Below are 15,588 nucleotides of genomic sequence, written 5' to 3' on the forward strand. Positions count from 1 at the left end.
AAAACAGTTAATTATATATAATTACTATTGAAAAGACTACAAATTACTATTAAAAAGACTACACCTGTTAATAAATTAAAATTAAAATGATCAATTCCAGTTTAGGATTAATCATTTTAGTTAAAAATTCATCATTTTGGTTGAAAGTTTGCCTTTTTTGGTAGAAAATCAATTTTTTGAAACTGGCAATTTAATTATTTCACTTTGGGTTGAAAACTGATCTTTTTTATGTTTTCAATTTCAACTATGTGGTTGAAAATTTGTCTATTTTAGTTAAAAATTAAAATAGTTTGGTTAAATATTAATAATTTTAGTTGAAAATATATGTAAAACAATTGATTAAAATTAATAATTAGTTGAAAGACTACTCCTGTTGATAAATAAAAATGAATAATTTATCTCCCATTTCCCTTACCTTCGGACAAATGGGCAAACTTGGTAGTCATCGCGATACCATCCAGCATGAAATTATCCTTAAGTCTTCTCATCAAGGCACAGAGACAAATGTAAGCTTGCGCTTCGTCACGCATCGTGACTAGAAGCGGCGACGCCAAATCGCTCATCCCCTGACAGTAACTCACACTCGGATGATTCAGGGCATAGGTTGTCAGAATATTGAAAAGACTAGCTATATTCTGATTGTCGTCGGGTCCGCCATAGAATTTGTGATGTCTGTCTGTTCGCAGAACATCTTTTCTCACCATACTCGTCACATATCCCAGGTCGCCCACATTCTGGCCCCGCTGAATCAGACTCTTCCACCTCTCGCGTAAATTCTGGTACTCCTGTGCCTTCCGCTTCATGTAGTCCATCCGCTCGCGACCTGACATCCCGTCCGGATAGACGTTGAGGACATGCTTCCAAACGACCTTCCGCAAGCTGGGCTCGATTCCGCCAAAGTAAATGACGGCACGGAGCTCCTTCGAATGCACGACTTGTCCTATCGGGTCGAGGAATTTTCGAAATTCGGCATCTGTCAGAGGTGGCCGAGGTGGATGGCTCTTTTGATGGGAGGACTCGTCAGCCAAGTTGCCGAGAGCTCGCTGCACCAGATTGAAGGTCTTCTCCATCTGTAAGGATGAGGAGGCGGCATTGCTTACGTTTTGTATCCTCGAGAGTTGGCTCAACACCTAGTGTGTAGAGTGCAAGAAAGATTTCAAGTCGAGTTAGATGAAATTTTTATTTGAATTGTAGGCCTCACAGTCCCAAGGACTCACGGGTTTCCAAAATTAGATCCTTTGAATGTTTAGTTTTCGTTATTTTAACTCTCAAATGGTACACTGGTGCAAATTCGCACCGTCGTTTTTCAACAGTTGGTAGCATTTGATTATAGACAGTTGTACGGGATTATACCCATCACGACAAATATGTGCGAACCCCAAGGTTTCAGGCCCAAGTCCGGTGAGATCCAGTTTCATTGATCACTACGAGATAGAAGGACGAAAAAAAATCGAATTGGTGCGAATTAGCACCTGTGTACCTTTTACGTTCTCAAGTAAAGGAGTTTCGTTCGTTTGTTGAATGTAAGTATGTTTATGTACATTTATTTGTTGTTTATCGATTTTTCATAATAATTTCCAATAAATTTGGCAAAAATGTGATTTTTTTCCATTAGATGCATGGGAATGAAGTTGAATAGAGTGTAAAGTATCAAATGCCAAAATTTTGCATTACTTTCATTTCCCTTCCATCATAACTGTAAATCACGCATTTGAAAATACCCCAACTTTGACCTACCGGGAAAAATACTAAATTCACATTCTCGGCATAAACAATATTTTTCCATGATTGTGTGTTTCTTTAACTGCAAAATCCCGAAAAGTTTAATTAATTTAAATACAATGCGAAGAAATGGCGAATTTTTTTCCAAAAAAGTAATTTTTCAAAAACGCCGCTTTATTTATAGCAAATTATCATGAGGAAAATGAATGATTATCCAAATTTCTATGGTGTACCGTTTGAGGGTTAATATTGTGAAAGAAAATATTAAATAAAATTGTAATTTTTTTTATCTATTACCTAATATTAAAAACATAATTTTAAAATCCATAATAACATATTTTTCAATATTAAAAGATTAAAAAATTGTTAAATGAAATTAAATAATTGATTGTATTATTATATCTAACAGATACAAAAAATAAATAAATTACCATTTTTAAGATCTGTTAATACCAATGAAAAGAATTTTCCCCCTTTAGTTGCGTTTATCAAAACTTTTCTATTAAAAATTAAAAATTTCTTTTTATTTTAAAAGTTTTTTTTAATAATTTAATTTTAAAGGTTTATAATAAAAAAATTTACATATTGAGAGGTAAAAAATCGAAGAAAAAAATTCCCGGTTATTTTCCGGCCTTTTCCCGGTGCGCAAACACTTTTCACGGCCAATGAAATTTAAAAAATCAAACTATATTCTTAACATTTTTCCATATAAAGTAATAAACAATAAAGAAATTAAAGCATTAAATGAAATGCGAATGAACTGCAAAATTTAGAACTTTTATCAATCATAGAGTTTAAAGATTTAGATTAGGTTCCGAAAATATAAATCCACGTTAACATGTCCAATAGTCTAAATTAAAGAATAAAACAATTAACTTTAAAAATGTTTCAAAATTATATTAATTTAAGTTAGACAAATCAAAAATTGAAAAATAATTTCTTCAACTTAACAATTCTTAAATTAGAAGTTAAGTTATTTTTATTTTAAATAGTTTAGGCATCCTTCAAATCCAAATTCAAAATTATTTTTGATTTTTTTGTCAGAGCTTTTAAATATATTTCAAAATGAATTAAATTTTTTCTATAACTTTTAGAAAATCCTGCAAATTTAAAAAAATTAAATTTGAATTTATAAATAACAGTAGAACATTTATTATTTGTAAAAATATTACAGTAATATTAAGAGATATTCAGAAGTTTAAAAATGATTCGAATTAAATTTAGAACTTGAAATAATTTGAAGTACATACAGCCGAAATAAAAATAAAATTGAGATGTTTGTAGATTTCAAACAAAAAATTTAGAACTTTTTTAAAAATTGTGAAAGTCGAAAATGATTTTTCACTTTGAAAAATTATTATAACAGAAAGTTTAAGAAGATTTATATTTAAAAAATGATAAAAGAAGAACATGGAAGATTTTAAGGATTTTTTCTTTAATTTGCAGGATATTCAAAAATTGTAGGAAAGTTTCGATTAATCTTAAAATATATTTAGAAGTTCTGAAAAAAATGTTCACACACTTCGTTTAAATCACTTGAAATAATTTGAAGTCTATAATTAATTTTTAATCTTTTCAAAACTTCTAAATATCTCTTAAGATTACTCAATTTTTTCTACAAATAATAAGTGTTCAATTGTTATTTATGCGTCAAAATGTAACAATTTCACTTATAAATTAAACACTTTTTAAATAGAACAATTAAAATTGTAACGCTAAAAGATTAAAAGTTCTTCGAAAATTTACTCGTCTTAAATGAACAGTGAAATATTGCTAAATATCAAATACTTATTCTTTTTTTACATTAAGAAATTTCAAATTAAATGGGATAAAAATTAAATCATTTAGACTCACAATATTTTAAATTTAATAAGAACATTTAATTATGACTATTATTATGGAATTATTTTCAAGTTGAAAATAGTAAAACGCACGTTTACATTTTTTAATAGCTGAAAAAACTAATAGAAATAATACATTAATAAATTTATTTACTAAATTTAATATAAAAAAATAATATAAAAGAATACCTGAAACTCTGAATTAAAAATATATCATTAATAAATCATGAAAACTTTTATTTAAAAATAAAAATATCGGACTAAATGATATAATAATTTCAATTCTTATCAAGATTTTGGGATTGAAAGAGTTACAACCTGGAAATTCTCAAATTTTGAACGGATCTAGAATTGTTTGGTCAAATCAATTATTGTTCAGATTTCTATACTTAAAGTACAGATCAATTTTTAAAATAATTTATTTATTTATATCTAAAATTGATAAAATAAAACTGTTTTTTATCATAAATTTCCAGATTTTTCTTCTGAAAATTCGTAAAATTTCCGGTTTCCCGGTCCGGTGGCCACCCAGTTTTAAACAAAATCTTCGATTTTAAAAACTTCTAATTTTTAATTTTTTTTAACCTTTAAAACTGCATTTTTAAATTCCTTAAATTAAAATACATGCTTAAAAATTAAAAATCTAAAATAGAAAATATTTAAAGTGAAATATTTTTGAATTAAGCATTCTAAACTAAATGATATAATAATTGACAAAAATGACAATTTAGGAAATTATTTAAAAACGGTTAAAATCAAAGTTGGAAAAAACTTTTATTCTGAAAATTTTCCCGGTATTTAAAATCGCTAATGCAATTTCAATTCCTTTGAATTTTAAGTAATCATTTTTTAAAGTTTTTGATTTTTTCTATATTCGAAATTTTATTCTGAAATAATTTTATTTACAGATTCTCGATTTGCAACAAAAAAAAACTAAATTTGGAACGCCTTGAATCTATTTTTGACCTCTTATTTTTATTATTAGTAGTATTTTTTAAAAATTATTTAGTGTTATTAATGTGGTAAACATTTATTTGTGAACAATTATCGAAAATTGCTTAGTTAAAATACTTTAAATAAAATACTTTGTATTTCAAGCTCTGTTAAGTTATACCAGAAAAAGGGTTCTCCGCTTTTAAATAAAAATGTTTAATTTGATACTACTTTAAAGTACATTGAATGTTTCAAAGTCAAAGTTGCTTACATTGTAGAATTTATAATTTTTATTACATTAAAAAAAAATGTTAATTGATGCCACAAATTTCTCTAAGATAAAAAATTAATTTTTCGTCATTTTTACATCTCGAAATGCAATTTTTTCAAATTATAAACCTTTAAAATTAAATGATTAAAAAAAACTTTTCAAATAAAAAGCAATTTTTAATTTTTAGAAGAAAAGTTTTGAAAAACGGTATCGCAACTGAAGGGGAAAACTTCTTTGCATTGGTATTAACAGATCGTAAAAATTGTAACTTATTTATTCTTTATATCTATTAGATATAATAATATAATAAATTATTTAAGTGCATTTAACAATTTCGAAATTTATAATATTGAAAAAAAATTTTCTTGTAGATTTTAAAATTGATTATGTTTTGAATATTAGGTAATAGAAGCTCAAAGATTTGTGAACTTCTTGCTACTTTTTTATTTAATTTGCAAATTAAATTTTGAATTATTTATACACAAAACAATTTTTAGGGAATTTAAATTGAGAGTTTTCAAAAATTACAATGGCATTGAATATTTTATTTAACAATATTAAAGTAACGAAAACTAAACATTCATTATTTTATTTCATAATTCTCCATTTTAGCGTGAAGTTTTGAATAGAAATAAGGGTCTCGAGTTTAAGGGTTCCCGTCATCAAAAAATAAGGTAGTAGATACAGGATTTACCTTAGAAGACCCCTGCCCTGGGTGATTAAATATAGGGACCAAAGGGTACTTTTTTTCTTGATCAAAGGCTAATAACTTTAGGATAAATTCATAAGATTTCAAAACCATTCAAGTTAGATTCAAAAGAATTAAAATGAATTGTTACATTTTTATTTTCATAAAAAAATTCCACTTATATCCGTAAACTGGGAATAAGTTTAGAAGAATTTAAGATAAAAAAAAAGTTGATAAATTTGATAAAAATTCAAGGTAAAATAAAATTTTTTTTAAAGAATCGTTGACAATTTAGAAATATGAATATATTAATTGAATTTAGTAAGTTTAAAATGAGCTTAGAAAAATTAAACTGAATTTAAAAGAATGTGATGAAATTCTCATTAATTTAAAATGAATTTAAAATACTTAAGAATGAATTAAACAAAAACTTTGTTTAAATTTATTAAACTGAGAAGAATTTAGAAGAATTCAAAAGAATTTAGGATAAATTGGTAAGCATTCTGGAAGAATTTCAAATGAGTGCAAAAAATATTTGAAAATATCTTTAAATCTTTGAAACCCTACCAAATTCCTCACTTCTTCTAATATATTCTTTGAAATTTATTACAATATTATGTGCTTGTGAAATTCTACGAATTTTAATATTGCCAGGAATTCCAAAAAATTAATTAAAAACGCTTGGGGACTTTAAAAATCCCTTAAAATCATTGAAATCCTTAGGAAAACTTATAAATCGCCTTACAATCTTTTTAAAAATTTCTTTGTAATCTTCTAAAATACCCTAAAATATTTCAAATCCTTTAAAACCTTTTGAAATCCCTCGAAACCTAAAATATTTCGAATTCTTTGATATCTTTTAAAGGACCTTCTGAAACGTTGAATCATTTAAAATCGTTTAAATTAAAAAATTCCAATAAATTAATTACAATAGAGTAAATTTAGATAAATTCAAGTAAAATAAAAAAATTCAAGTAAATTCATAAAATTCAAGAGAATTCAAAAGAATTTAGGACAACTTAATATGAATTCAGGGTGAATTGCAAATCTCTTCAAACCTTTAAAACCCTAGAAATTACTTCACTTCCCATGAATATATTCTTTAAAATCCACTAAAATATTATAATATCCTGTCAAATTTTATATTTTCGGAAATCATGGGAAATGTAATAAAATATATTAAGAGTTTTCAGATTTCTTAAAATTCTCGAAAATTCTTTATCCTAAAATATTTCAAGAGCTTTAAAATCACTTCAAATTGATTAAATTAGTGAAAAATTCCTTGGAATCTATTAAAATTCTCTAAAATATTTGAAATTAAAAGTTTCTAAAAATGCCTTGGAAGTTTTTAAAATACCCCAAAATCTTACAAATTCCTTAAAATTATTGAAATCTTTAAAAAATTTCTTGGAATCTTTAAAAATATCCGGAAATATTTCAAAAGAATTCAAAGCAATTTAGAATTAGGTATAAATCTGAAATGAATATGGACAAATATGGACAACCACCATGAAATGTTCCCATTACAATCAGGAAAAAGGAAAAGTTTTCCTCTTCTCTTTTCCCCCTAAAAAAGAAAAGAAAAAAATTTGTTTTTTATTTAAAAAGAATAAAAAGAAGGGAAGAAAAATAAAAAGGCAACCAACTAAATCCCCTTCCTTCTCTTTTTTACTTTTTTCGTCATTTTTATTCTTACCATTATCAAATCACAATTAAAAAACATTTTTTTTATCAAAAAATATAAAAAATCCCTTGACTGGAGTAGAATTAAGTAAATTTACAAGAATTAGAGTGAATTCAAAATTTTTTTAATTCCAAAGAATTTAAAAGAATGAAGGGTAATTTAAAAAAAAATGAAAGTGTGACTAATGAATACCAAACAATTCAAAAGAATATACATGAATTTAACAAATTTAAATTTTAAAAATGTTCAGAAAAAACCAAGCTGAAGTTAAAATTTTTAGTTATTTTTTGTATTTTTTCAGAACTTACAAACATCTTTTAAAATATTTTGAATTTTTCCTAAACATTTTTTTTAAATCCTGAAAAATTGCAGAACAAAAATTTCCTTAAAATCTTCCACATACATTTTTGATACCTTTGTAAATCTTTTTAAATATTATCTCAAAATTGACTTTTTCGAAATAAACTAATAAGACTTTCAAATTGTAACATTTTAGTTTTTAACATTAAACTCTGGAAATTCTTAACTTGTGAACTGATTCCGAATCGTCTTATAAAATCAATTATTACTCGAAATTATTATTCAATTATTCAAAATACAAATCCACGTTAACATTTTTAATACTTCTAATACAAAAATTCAACAATGAAAATTAAAAATGTTCAAAATTATATTATTTTAAGTAATTTTAAGCTAGACACATTAAAAATAAAATTGTTTTTCTTTTAACTTCACAGTTCTTAAATCAGCGGGTTTAAAATTTTATTTAAAAATCTTGATAAATCTAGAAGTGTTTAAAAATTTTTCCGAATTCAAAATAATTTAAACATTTTTTTTCGGAACTTTTAAATATATTTAAAAATGAAGAAATAGCAATAGAACCACATATTACTTGTAAAAAATAGAGTAATTTTAAGATATATTTAGAAGTTTTACAAAGATTCGAATTAAATTTAAAACTTGAAGTTCAAATATTTACAGTCGAATTTAAAACAAAATGTAAATTTTGGCAGATTTCAAGGGAAAAATTTGCACGTTTTTTATGAATTGTAAGACTTTAAAAGAATTAAAAAAAATGTCTTAAGATTCTTAGGAAAATTAAAAATGATTTTTCATTTTGAAAAATTATTGTAACAGAAAGTTTAAGCAGATTTTAAGAGATTTCAAAAATTATCAAAAAAGAACCTGAAATCTTTTAAGATTTTTTTTTTTCAATTTGTAGGATTCCCAAAAATTGTGGGAAAAATTCGAATAATTTAAAAATATGTGTAGAAGTTGTGAAAACAATTTTAACACACTTCGTTTAAATTAGTTTGGATTCAATTTAGTTTAAATTTACTCTAAATTAAAACATTTCAAATCAAATGGGTTAAAAATTAAATAATATAGACTTCAAGATTATTTTAAATTTAATGAAAATCTTTCATTTCGACTATATTATTATGGAGTTAATTTTAAGTTGAAAAATAGTTAATAAAGTTTCAAACGCACGTTTACATTTTTTAATGGCTAACAAAATAGAAATGATATATTAATGAATTTATTTATTAAATTTAATATAAAAAATAATATAAAGGAAGATATAACTTCTATTTGATTAAAACTTAATTTTTCTTGTACGAAAATACTATTTTTTGGGTTGAAAATTAGACTTTTTTGTAGTAAATTCGTGTTTATTTTGCTAGAAAGTTCAACAGTTTGATAAGAAATTCAATTATTTTGTTGAAAATCACATTTAACAATGTGGTAAAAAATTGAAATTTTAAATTAAAATTTATGTCTCGTAGAAATATCAACTGCTACATTTATTGTGGAAAATTTAAATTTTATGGTTGAAAAATAAACTTTTTCTGTGTAAATTTAAAGTACTATTTAAAAAGTCCATTTTTTGTTTTGGTTAAAGTTTCATACTTTCAATTTAAAGCTTATCTCTTTAGTTGCAAATTCAAATGATTTATTTAATTCATCTTTTAGGCTGGAAAATTAAACAATTTTAGTAAATTATATTGTTGTTGCTGAAAATGTTTATTTCTTAGTTTGAAAATTAATCTATTTTAGTTGAAACCTCAACTATTTTTTTGAAAAATCCACCATTTTGTAAAAAAAAAACTCGTCGTTTTGTCTTGAAAATTAAACATTTTGGTAGTAAATTGAACTATTCTGTTGCAAATTAATTTTTTTGTTCAAAAATCTTATTTTTGAGTTGAAAATGAAACTTTTTATAGTATTTTTTTGTTGTCGAAAGTTCAACAATTAGGTAGGAAATTTAACTATTTGGTTGAAAATCCAACTGTTCGAATGAAAATGAACTTTTTTGTTAAAAAATCATCTTTAAGACTTACAAATTAAACAATTTGGTAGACAATTTTTAAGTATGAGTTAAAAATTTAAATGTTGTGTAAAAATTTTTTTTTTTTGGTTTTGACAGTTCAACAATTTGATTGAAATTTTCGTATTGGAAATTCGTTTTTTTTTTTAATTCTAGTGGTTTTAATAAAAAATTAGAATATTTTTCGGTCGAAACATCAACTATTACATTATACGTTAAAAATTAATATTTTTTGTTTGAAAACTCAAGCACATTGTTTAAAGTAAACGCAATATATATAAAAATGACTTTTTATTTTGGTTAAAGATATTTTATTTGAAAATGCAATCTCTTTAATTGAAAATTCAACTGTTTTATGAAAAATTGGTCTTTTTGGCTGGAAAATTGAACAATTTTGTTAACATTTTTTTTGCTGAAAAGTTATAATTTTTAGTTTGAAAATTAATCTACTTCAGTTAAGGCCTCAATTATTTGGTAGAAAATTCAACAGTTCTATGAAAAAATTTCGTCTAGTTGTCTTGAAAATTTAACAGTTTGGTAGAAAATTTAACTATTTGGTTGAAAATCCAATTGTTCGAATGAAAATGAACTTTATTGTTAAAAATTCATATTTTTGGGTTGAAAATGAAACTGTTCTGTTAAAAAATTCGTCCTAGGGGCTTAAAAATTCAACAATTTCGTAGAAAATTCTCAATTATGGGTTAAAAATTTAAATGTTTTGTAAAAAATTGATATTTCGGATTTTGCAGTTAAAAAATTTGATTAAAATTATCTTAATGGGGATTTCTTTTTTTTCATTCATGTGATTTTAGCATAAAATTAAAATATTTTTCGGTCGGAACATCAACTATTAGTTTCTTCGTTGAGAAATAATATTTTTGTTTGAAAAATCAAGTACCTTGTTTAAAGTTAAAATACTATTTCAAACAATCATTTTTTATTTTGGTTGAAGATTCATCATTTTATTTGAAAGTTCAAATTTTATTAAAAAAAATTGTCTTTTTGGCTGGAAAATTTAACCATTTTTTTAACATTTTTTTTGTTGAAAAGTTATAATTTTTAGTTTGAAAATTAATCTACTTCAGTTAAGGCCTCAATTATTTGGTTGAAAATTCAACAGTTCTATGAAAAAATTTCGTCTACTTGTCTTGAAAATTTAACAGTTTGGTAGCAAATTTAACAATTTGGTTGAAAATCCAATTGTTCGAATGAAAATGAACTTTATTGTCAAAAATTCATATTTTTGGGTTGAAAATGAAACTGTTCTGTTAAAAAATTCGTCTTTGGGGCTTAAAAATTCAACAATTTCGTAGAAAATTCTCAATTATGGGTTAAAAATTTAAATGTTTTGTAAAAAATTTATATTTTGGATTTTGCAGTTAAAAATTTTGATTAAAATTATCTTAATGGGGATTTCTTTTTTTTTCATTCAAGTGATTTTAGCATAAAATTAAAATATTTTTCGGTCGGAACATCAACTATTAGTTTCTTCGTTGAGAAATAATATTTTTGTTTGAAAAATCAAGTACCTTGTTTAAAGTTAAAATACTATTTCAAACAATCATTTTTTATTTTGATTTAACCATTTTTTTAACATTTTTTTTTGTTGAAAAGTTATAATTTTTAATTTGAAAATTAATCTACTTTAGTTGAAAATTCAACAGTTTTATAAAAAAGTTCGTCTGTTATTCTTAAAAATTTAACAGTTTGGTAGTAAATTTAACTCTTCAGTTGAAAATTCATATTTTTTGTTCCAAAATCCTATTTTTGGAAAATGAGACCTTTTTGTAGTAAATTGGTTTTTTTGCTTGAAAGTTCATAAGTTTGGTAGGAAATTTAAATATTTGGTTGAAAATCCAATTGTTTGAATGAAAATTAACTTTTTTTGTTAAAAATTGATTTTGGGGTTGAAAATTCAACTATTCTCTTTTAAAAATTTTCCTTCAGGGCTTAAAAATTTAATAATTTCGCAGAATTGTTGAAACTAGTTTTAGCATAAAATTAGAATATTTTTCGGTCGTAACATCAACTATTATATTCTCATTTGAGAACTAATATTTTTTTTTTGAAAAATCAAGTACCTTGTTTAAAGTTAAAGTACTATTTAAAAAAAAAATTTTTTGTTTTGTTTGAAAATATTTTATTTGAAAATTCAATCTTTTTAATTGAAAATTCAACCGTTTTATAAAAAAAATTCGTCTCTTTGGCTGAAAAATTTAACAATTGTGATAAAAAAGTTTTTGTTCTTGTTGAAAACGTATAATTTTTCGTTTGAAAATTAAACTGTTTTCTTTGAGGATACCACTTTTTAGAAAATGAGTTTCGGCGATTGAAAATTAAACAGTTTGGTAGAAAATTGAATTATTTTGTTGAAAATTCACATATTTCGTTGAAAATTCGTCTTTATCATAAAAAATTAATATTTTCGGGTAAAAAGATCAGGCTTTTAAATTAAAAAAAAAAAATAGTTGAAAAAAATGATGTAAAATCAGAATGGATTTAGTCTCACCTTATTCATAATTAGACCTGGAAGTTTTTGAGTTTTGTATGGAAAGCCCGTTTCTTGCTGCCTCGTTGCCACCTCTTGTACATTTTGATCCCAGTCATATTCACAGTCCCCCGTTTCACCGAAAGGTTTCAAATTCACTTGAAGGTAAAGGTAAGGTTCCGAAGCACTAGTAAAAGTTAATTTAAATAATTCAATAAAAATTATTTCTTTTTTATATTTATTTATTACTTTATATTATATTAATTAACTTTATAATTTATAAAGAGTTAATTAATTAAATATAATAAGTCGTTTAATTCCACTTTATTTATATTTTTTAAATAGTCTGCATACTCATGAAAATAAAAAGAAACTGATAGCACATGCACATTTAGGACTGTACAAAAATTAATATTTTTTAGTTGAAAATTCAACTATTGGTGGAAAATGTGTATTTTTAGTTTCAAAATTCAATAATTTGATAAAAAATTAATTTTTGTTATTGAAAATTCAACTTTTTTATAAAAAATTCAATTTTCTAAATTCAAAATTCGTTTGTTTAGACAAAAATGTATCTATTGAATTTTCCGTTAACAATTATTTTTTTATTAAGAAATAAAATATTTGTTGTTGAGCTATCAAATTTTTATAGATTTTGTTAAAAATTCCATAATTTGGTAGAAAATTAAATTTTTTGTTGAAAATTTAACGGTTTTGTAAAAGATTTGCTTTTTCAAATTACATTTTTTTCAATTACAATTTAATTATTTAATTTTCGGTTAACAAATCACCTAATTTCTAATAAAAATTCAGCACTTTGGTTGAAAATTAATTTTTTTAGGATGAAAAATATTTTTGGTTAAAAAGTCCACTCCATGACTGAAAGTTAAATTACTTGATCAAAAATTAATTTCATTTTGGTTAAAGATTTATACTTTTTAGTAGAAAATTCAACTGTTTGGTAGAAAATGATTATTTTTGGGTTCAAAATTCCATAATTTGATAAAAAATTAAATTTTTGTTGTTTTTAAAAATTCAACTGTTTTGTAGAAAATTCGACTTTCTAAATTGAAAATTCCTTTTTTTTTAAATAAAAATTTATCTATTGAAATTTCCGTTAACAAGTGATCTTTTTTGAATACAAATTCAACTAATATTTTGTTGAAAATTCATATTTTTAGGTAGAAAATTAATCTTCTTGGTTGAAAAATCGACTAAAATGTTTATATAATTCGTCTTTTTTGGTTAAATTCAATTGTTTTTTTTTTATTGAAAATTAAAATACTTTTTCTTGAACTATTAACTATTAGATTTTTGTTAAAAAGTCTACTCAATAGTTGAAAGTTAAATTACTTCATTAAAAATTAATTTCATTTTGGTTAAAGATTTATACTTTTTAGTAGAAAATTCAACTGTTTCGTAAAAAATTAGTATTTTGGATTCAAATTTCCATTATTTGACAGAAAATTCAAATGTTTGATAGAAAATTGAATTTTCTGACTTGAAACTTCATATTTTTAGGTAGAAAATTAATCTTCTTGGTTGAAAAATCAACTAAAATGTTTATATTATTTGTCTTTTTTGGTTAAAATCAAATTTTTTAAATTAAGAATGTTTTTGTTAAATTCTCAACTATTATACATTTTGTTAAAAATTCCACTCCTTGGTTGAAAATTTAACTATTCAATAAAAAATTCCGTTTTTTTCTTTGTTCAAAATTCACCATTTTAGTTGAAAATTTCGCAGTTTGATTGAAAAATTAACTGCTTCTTCAAAATTCATATTTTTTAGTTGAAAATTAAACTTTTCAAAGAAAATTAGTCATTTTGGTTTAAAAATTCCATAATTTGGTAGAAAAGGTAATTTTTTGTTGAAAATTTAACGGATTTGTAGAAGATTTGTCTTTTTAAATTACATTTTTTTCAATGAACATTTAACTATTTAATTTTCGGTTAACAAATGAACTTTTATTAAAAATTAAAATATTGTTTGTTGAATTATAAAATATTAAATTTTTTGTTAAAAATTCCACTCCTTAGTTGAAAGCTAAATTACTTCATTCAAAATTCATTGCTTTTTTTGTTTGTTAAGTTTTATAGTTCACTTTGGTTGCATCTTTTTTGCAAAATTAATTTTTTAACCGAAAATTTAATCATTACAGATTTGGTTAAAAAATTTTTTTTGTTAGTTCAAACTTCAACAAAATGTTGTAAAATTTACCTTTTTTTAGTTAAAAATTAAACATTTTCGTTAAAAATTAATTTATTTTGCCTAAAAATTGACATTTTTGGTACAAAATTACTTTATTTGTTTGAAAATGAATTTGTTTGTTTTAAAATTCATCTAATCCAGTCGAAAAATCAGAATTTTAGTTGACAACTCATTATTTTGGTTGAAAATTTATCCTTTTTTGGGTAGATAATTAATTTTTTTTAACTGAAAATTTAATTATTCCTTTTTTTGTTGAAAGCTGATCATAAGTGGTTGAAAATTGGTCTATTTAAGTTGAAAATTCAAGTATTTCTGTTAAATATTCATAATTTTTGTTAAAATTGTTGGTTACAAAATTTTGATTTTTTTTTTGTTTGTTAAAGATTCATATTATTTAAGTGAAAAAATGTTTAAATTTTCATGGAAAATTAGTATTTTTGGCTTCAAACTCCGTAATTTAATACATTAAAATTTTTGTTGAAAATTCAGCTGTTTTGTAGAAAATTCGATTTTCTGAATTGAAATTTATTACTTTCTTTTCAATAAAAATTTATCTATTAAATTTTTTGTTAACAAGTGAACTTTTTTAGAATAAGAATTCAACTACTAATTCGTTGAAAATTCATCTTTTTGGTAGAAAATTAATCTTCTTGGTATTTTAAAAATAATTCCTCTTTTTTTCTTTAATTCAATTGTTTCTTTTTTTTATTAAAAATTAAAATATTATTTTTTGAGCCATCAAATATAATAGATTCTGTTAAAAATTTCACTCCTTGGTTAAAAATTAAACTACTCAATCGAAAATTTAGTTTTCTTGTTCTTAAAGATTCACAATTTTAGTTGGAAATTTTGCAGTTTGGTTAAAAAATAAACTGTTTACTAAAAATTTACATTTTTTAGTTGAAAAATCAACTTTTAGAAGAAAATTAGTAATTTTAACTTGAAAATTCCATTATTTCGCATCAAATTAAATTTTTTTTCTAAATAATTTAACGGGTTTGTAGAAGATTTGCTTTTTTAAATTAATGTTTTTCAATGAAAATTTAACTATTTAATTTTCGGTTAACTGTTTTGTGGAAAAATCGTTCTTTTGGCTTTAAATGCCAAAAATTGGTAGAAAATTCAACCGTTTCGTAGAAAAATCGCTTTTATAAATTAAAAATTATTTTCTTCAATAAAAATTTAACTGTTCCGTTTTTAATTAAGCAGTAATGCATATTTTTTGTTAAAGATTCATCTTTTAAGACTGAAAATTCAAATACAACAATAAAATAAAAATACAGATAGAATACTCATAATTTTAGCTTGAAAAATCCACAATTTGGTAGAAGATTCAATTTTTTAAATTGAAAATCATATTTTTTTCAATGGAAATTCAACTATTCAATTTTTAGTTAGAAAGTGATTTTTTAGAATAAAAA

At 23.3% G+C, this 15,588-nt stretch overlaps 1 protein-coding gene across 2 annotated transcripts in view; it reads right to left on the reverse strand.

Annotated features, from left to right (window-relative positions):
- Window positions 1-15,588, reverse strand: part of LOC117167308 (TBC1 domain family member 25) — a 65,123-nt gene that overhangs the window by 33,289 nt on the left and 16,246 nt on the right. Inside the window, exons 4-5 of one of the 2 annotated variants that reach the window (XM_033352145.1) lie at window positions 11,978-12,143; window positions 416-1,070 (exon numbers count right to left, since the gene is read on the reverse strand). In XM_033352145.1, coding sequence (XP_033208036.1) covers window positions 416-1,070; window positions 11,978-12,143 — 821 coding nt within the window. Of the gene's footprint in view, window positions 1-415; window positions 1,131-11,977; window positions 12,144-15,588 lie in introns of both variants that reach the window. The other variant, XM_033352144.1, reaches the window with a different exon arrangement.

Source organism: Belonocnema kinseyi, chromosome 2 (assembly GCF_010883055.1).
Source record: "Belonocnema kinseyi isolate 2016_QV_RU_SX_M_011 chromosome 2, B_treatae_v1, whole genome shotgun sequence".
Classification (NCBI taxonomy): domain Eukaryota; kingdom Metazoa; phylum Arthropoda; class Insecta; order Hymenoptera; family Cynipidae; genus Belonocnema; species Belonocnema kinseyi.